The following is a 5,599-nucleotide window of genomic DNA, read 5'->3' as shown; positions in this document are numbered from 1 at the left end:
CCGGGGGGCACCGAGCCCCTCCCGCGCCGGTCCCCGCGGGCTCCCAGCCCCGCGCCGGCTCGGTCCCATCTCGGCTCAGCCCGGGGGTCCCCCCGGTGCCCCGCTTGCCGCTGGCATGGGGGCGATGGCTTTTCAGCTGGAAGAGCGGTGGCGGTGGCAGTGTGTCCGAGGTGCCACCTCCCGTGGTCTCTCTGTGCTGCCGGTGTCGCTGCGGTGGCTCAGACCCGGCCCTGGTGCCCCGGGATGTCCCATCCCAGACGGATGGGTCGCTCCCCGACGGTGGCATCGCCCTCCCAGCCCCACGGAGTGCAGGGGGGTCCACCGGGCGGCGGGGGATGCTTGCCAGGGGAGCCCGGCTTCCGGGGCGGGATCCGGCCGGGGCGAAGCCGCGTGGAGGGGCTCAGTGGAGCTGTCACTTGTCACCATCCCCCCGGGTACCCCGAAACCTGCCGTAGCACGAGACTGAAGCAAGCGAGCATGCGAGGGCAGCGGGCGGGCAGAGAGGGACATCCTATTCACCAGGAGAAAGGGCCCCAAAAGCGGAGCTGGGGTCTGGAGGGGACACGCAGCGCGGGGGGGGGGGGGGGTGAGCTCGGTGACCCGCTCTGGGGACGTGAGGGGACCCATCCAGCCTCTGCCGCCACCCCAAAATCAGCATCCTCCTCTGGCCCATCCCTGGGAGCATCCTTTGGTCGCCAGGAGCATCCTTGGTGGCGGGTCCGTGTGCCCGCTGGCACCGGGGCGGGGGAAGCAGGATGCGGCCGGGGGGGGTCACACAGCGTCGCCTTCCCACTTTAGGCTTCCATGATGTCCGTTCGTCTGTCCGGAGGGGACTGGCAGGACACCGGCAGGAGCACGGGCGATGGCGGCGGCGTGGGGGGAATTTACATGGTACCGGGGGGGGCTCCGGCCGGGGACGACGCCGTGCCCCCATCTCCCCCCGGAGCCCCGCGTCCCTCGGGGGCGTCGATGCGGGGGATGTCCGGGCTCGGTTGGATTCGGGGGCGTCTCTCGAATTCCCCCGCAGCCGGAGGGAGATGGGGGGGGGCGATGGTGGCCGGGGTGGGCGCGGGGTGGGCCGGCTCCGCGCTACTCGATCACCATGCAGCACGGGAGGTGCTGGGAGAAGTACTTGAAGAGCTCCGGTGTGGCCCCGGGGCAGTTGGTGAGCTCCAGCTCCTCCAGTTCCTGCAGCTGCACCAGCCCCGAGAGCCCTGTGGTGGTCAGCAAGGGGCAGCCTGCAAGGGGACAGGGTGCACTGTCAGCCCAGATCACTAATGCCCCCCCAAAAATAGCATCCCCAAAAATAGCATGTGAAAGGCATCAACATCCCAGAACACAAAAAATCCCCCAAAACAGAACCAAAGGGTCAGGACCTCAAAGTCCCAGCACCTCAAAACTCACCACATCCAAAAGACAGAACCCAAAAACCCAGTGTGCTGAAAAAAAGGTACCCCAAAACCCCCAATACTATGAAAAAATCACTCAAAATATCAGCATCCAAAAAAATCCAGCACTCAAAAATGCACGCAAAAACCGGTACCTTACAGCACCAGCACCCCAAAATACCAAAACCATCAACATTAGCACCCAAAAACCCCCCACCAGAACCCAGAAAACCAGCACGCTAAAGAATAGTGCTCCAAAACACCTGCACCCCAAGGTCAGCCTAAAATCCCAGCATCTTAAAGCACCTGTATTCAAAAAAAACCCAACAAAACAACCCCAAAATAGAGTGTCTCCAGGAGCAGCTCCTCAGAAACCAACACCCCAGAACACTTGAATGGCAAAAACATAGCTCCCAAAACACCACCACCCCAAAAAACACGGCACCCCAAGAGCCCAGTGTGGATCTTTCCCGACAGGCTGGGCTGGGTGCAGGTGCCTGCTGGTCTGGGGGGGATGTTGGCTGTCCCCAGGGTGTCCCCAGGGCTCTCTCTGTCCCCATGCCCAGTGCCTCCCCAGCCCCGTGGGGTCTCTGGTCCCTAGTAGAGGGTCAGGGTCTCACCAGCCAGCGAGAGGAGGCGCAGGCTGCCCATGCCCAGGAGGTGCTTCAGGCCAAAATCCTGCACCTGGAAAAGAAGATGGGATGGGGATGAGGGGGGGGACAGTGGGGACAACCATAGCACCATGGCTCAGCATTGCCCAGCTGGGGTAAGGAACTGGTGCCAGGCCTGGGAACCTGAAGCAGGGCGCAGGATGCTGGGGCAGTGTGCTGGCTCTGGGTGCCAGGGCAGGGAACTGTGATGGGACAGACTGCAGGGAGGGGAGCCTGAGCAGGATGTAGGATGTTGCAGCGGGATGCTGGGGCAGGATTTTGGGTGCAGGGCTGGGGTACTGGCTCTGTGCGACAGGGAGCAGGGAGCCAGGGCAGGGAGCCTGCAGCAGGTACCGGCTCTGGGGATGCAGGGTGAGGGTGCCAGGGCTGAGTCCTGCTGAGCTCACAGGAGCTCTCTGCTTCCTGGCACCGACTCTTGGGGTCTTCCGCCAGCCCTGGGAGCCCGGCCTGAGCTCATGGCCCATCCCCAGGGAGGTGCCACCATGCCCTCTCTGCCGTGCTGAGCCAGGACGGGCACAGCCGTGTTCCACACCTACCTGGCAGCACCAGCGCAGGTAGAGGCTCCGCAGGGATGACATGGTGGACAGGTAGCTGAGGCCGGTGTCGGTGATCCGCACGCACCTGCCGGGACACGGGGTGTCAGGGCCAGCTGGTCACCCGTGGGTGTCCCCAAACCATGGCCCCCATGCTGCACCCTCTGCTTCCAGCATGGCTCAGCATGGCACGGCTCGGCACGGCATGGTTTGTCATGGGGTGACACGGCACAGAGCAGCTCAACATGGCATGGCATGGCGTGCATGGCATGGCATGGCTCAGCACGGTATGGCATGACTTGGCATGGCTTGGCATAGCTTAGCATGGCATGGCATGGCCTGGCACGGCTCAACATGGCATGGCATGGCTTGGCATGGCACAGCGCGGCTCAGCACAGCCCTTTACCTGTCGAGCACCAGCTCCTCCAGCTTGTGCAGGTCGCAGGCGATGTACTCCAGGGCCATGTCAGTGATGCGGGGGCACCAGGACAGGTCGAGGCTGCGCAGCTTCCGCAGGTTCTCGGCCACCAGCTCCACGCCATCATCCGTCACCTTGGAGCAGCCCGAGAGGCTGAGCACGCTCAGGTTGGGCAGGCTGTGGACCATGTTGACCACACCGTGGTTGGTGATCTCCCAGCAGGAGTTGAGGCGCAAGGTGTGGGTGGTGTAGCCCTGCTTGGCGGTGAAGTAGGCGAGCGCCGTGTCCGTCACGTGGTAAGCTTGCAGGTTGAGCTCGGTGAGGTTGGGCAGGAGCTGCGAGATGGCGGCGATGGCATCGTCGGCCACATTGATGCAGTCGCTGACGCTCAGCGCCGTGATGCGGGCGTTGAGGCTGGACCACAGCCCGGCCTCCGTGAAGTCGTTGCAGCCCGACAGCTCCAGCCGCACCACGCCCTGCATCTGCTCCAGCATCACCTGCCGAGGGCAGGGGGTCAGGCCGTGCTGGGCACTGCCACCCACCCTTGCGTGTTCCTGTGCCCCGGCTCACTCTGGGTGGCTCCTCCCACTGCTCCCAGTCTTGCCTGGGTCCGGTCTTCTCCCCTGGGACCTCCCTGGTGTAGCTTCAATGCCTGCCTTAGGGCACGCCAGCATCAGTGGGGAATGGGAGGGGACAGACAGGGACCCCTGGCTGCAGCCCCAGCACTGTCCCAGGTGCTGCTGGCAGGGTTGGGATTGATGCCGCTCCCAGCACGGGTGAGATGTGCCCACGGAGCAGCTGGCACTGTGTTTGGCTGTGGCACAGGGCAAGCATCTCGGTGGGGACCTTCCCCAGTCCACTGGATGGCCCCATCTCTATGTGACCCTCAGCCCCCTGCTTGGGTGACCCCCTTGCTGGGAAGCAGCCAGCCAAGCAGGAACATCCTGTTCCTAGAGCTTGTCACCCACTACCACATCACTGCCCAGCACACGGCCACCCCACCTGGCCCTGCCTTCCTGCAGCACCCACAGGCAGCAGGGATGAAGCCCTGACAGCCTCCTGACTCTACACGGGCTGCACCCATCCCACCGCCCAGACCACAGGCAGGGCCTCCCTGTGCTGCCAGCACCTGTGGGGTGGCCACGCCACCTGTCTGCTCCTTCACTGTGATAGGACCACTCTGCCTGCGTGCGTGTCCCCAAGGCCACCAAGACTGACCCACCACCAGCACACTCAGCCACCCTGGTGACTTCAGCAGGGTCACCTACCTCCAGCCCCGCATCTGTGATGGTCGACCTCTTAAGGCTCATGGACTTGACCCCCTTCTTGGAGAGGGGGTAGTTGTCAATGAACTCACAAATGTCCAGGTCAGAGACGCCCACGAGGCAGAAGCCGTCGAAGCCGCGGACGGCGAAGCCCTGCAGGCTGATGAACTCCTTCTCTCCACCAGGCAGGACGTTGTAGAGCTCTTTGGTGTGCAGGACGGGTGTCAAGCCCACCCAGAACTTGGGCTGGTAGAGCACCCTCCGCCATGCCTTGCACACCTGTGCCAGCACGCACTTCTCGCACGCTGAAAAGTACCAGAACAAGCGGTTGAGGATCTTCTCGTCCACGGCCAGCTGCCTTTCCGAGGGCGAGCCTGGCAGCCGCTCCGGGGAGGGCTGCTCTGAGCCTTCGCTGGCGTTCAGTCCCACCAAGGAAGCGCCGGGAGGGGAGGACACGCTGGCCAGGGTGGCCAAGGAGAGCGGGGAGGCCAGGCTGGGGATGGGCAGGTCGCTGCGGTGGGCTAAGGCCGGGCTGAGGATGGCAGGCACGGAGGAAGGCTGGCACAGGCGGTTTTTCACGGCGGGGGTGCCTTTGGTGATGCTGGCGGAGCCGAGGCCGTTGGGTTGCGTGGGGATCTTCACCAGTCCATTGCGGGGCAAACATGGGGGCTTGGTGTCACCGTTTCTCGGGTTCGACATCTTCCACAGATCTCTCTGTAACACAGGAGTGTGGGATCAGGGGCTGTGGGTCTGCTTGGAGGGGTGGCCGTGGCTGCGGGAGGTGGTGGCACCAGGGAGGGGGGAGATCCTGGGGGCCTTGGCAGGGTGGCACATGGGACTGGGTGGTGCAGGGCTGGTGGGCACAGCCACAGAGGGGACGTGTCTGGGACACAGAGCAGGCTGCATGGCCCTGGTGCCCCCTGTGATGAGGAACAGATGGGGATTTGTCCCTGGGCATTCACATCCCTCTCTGAGCCCAGAAACAAGCATGGCCAGTGGCAGATGGAGAAGGATCCACAGACTGGTTTGGGTTGGAAGGGACGTCAAAGCCCACCTCATTCCACATCCACACCATGGGCAGGGACACCTTCCACTAGCCCAAGGTGATCCAGCCTGGCCTTGGACACTGCCAGGGATCCAGGGGCAGCCACAGCTGCTCTGGGCACCCTGTGCCAGGGCCTGCCCACCCTGCCAGGGAACAATTCCTTCCCAATATCCTATCCTGCCCTGCCCTCTGGCAGTGGAAGCCATTCCCTGTGTCCTGTGCCTCCATGCTTTGTCCCCAGTCCCTCTCCAGCTCTCCTGGAGCCCCTTTAGGGGGGGC

The 5,599-nt window shown here is 63.9% G+C and overlaps 1 protein-coding gene across 1 annotated transcript; it reads right to left on the bottom strand.

Moving 5' to 3' along the window:
* Nucleotides 1-1,089: 1,089 nt before the first annotated feature.
* FBXL16 (F-box and leucine rich repeat protein 16) lies at nucleotides 1,090-4,989 on the bottom strand. Its single transcript, XM_009091997.4, has 5 exons — nucleotides 4,279-4,989; nucleotides 2,999-3,507; nucleotides 2,596-2,680; nucleotides 2,009-2,072; nucleotides 1,090-1,238 (listed from the first exon to the last, which is right to left on the bottom strand). Exons 1-5 carry the CDS (start codon nucleotides 4,972-4,974, stop codon nucleotides 1,090-1,092), a joined length of 1,503 nt encoding a protein of 500 aa, XP_009090245.1. The 5' UTR covers nucleotides 4,975-4,989.
* Nucleotides 4,990-5,599: the final 610 nt, after the last annotated feature.

The sequence above is a fragment of the Serinus canaria genome, chromosome 14 (assembly GCF_022539315.1).
Source record: "Serinus canaria isolate serCan28SL12 chromosome 14, serCan2020, whole genome shotgun sequence".
Classification (NCBI taxonomy): domain Eukaryota; kingdom Metazoa; phylum Chordata; class Aves; order Passeriformes; family Fringillidae; genus Serinus; species Serinus canaria.
Note: the sequence above shows the minus strand (reverse complement) of the source record. Positions and strands in the feature narration are given on the sequence as shown.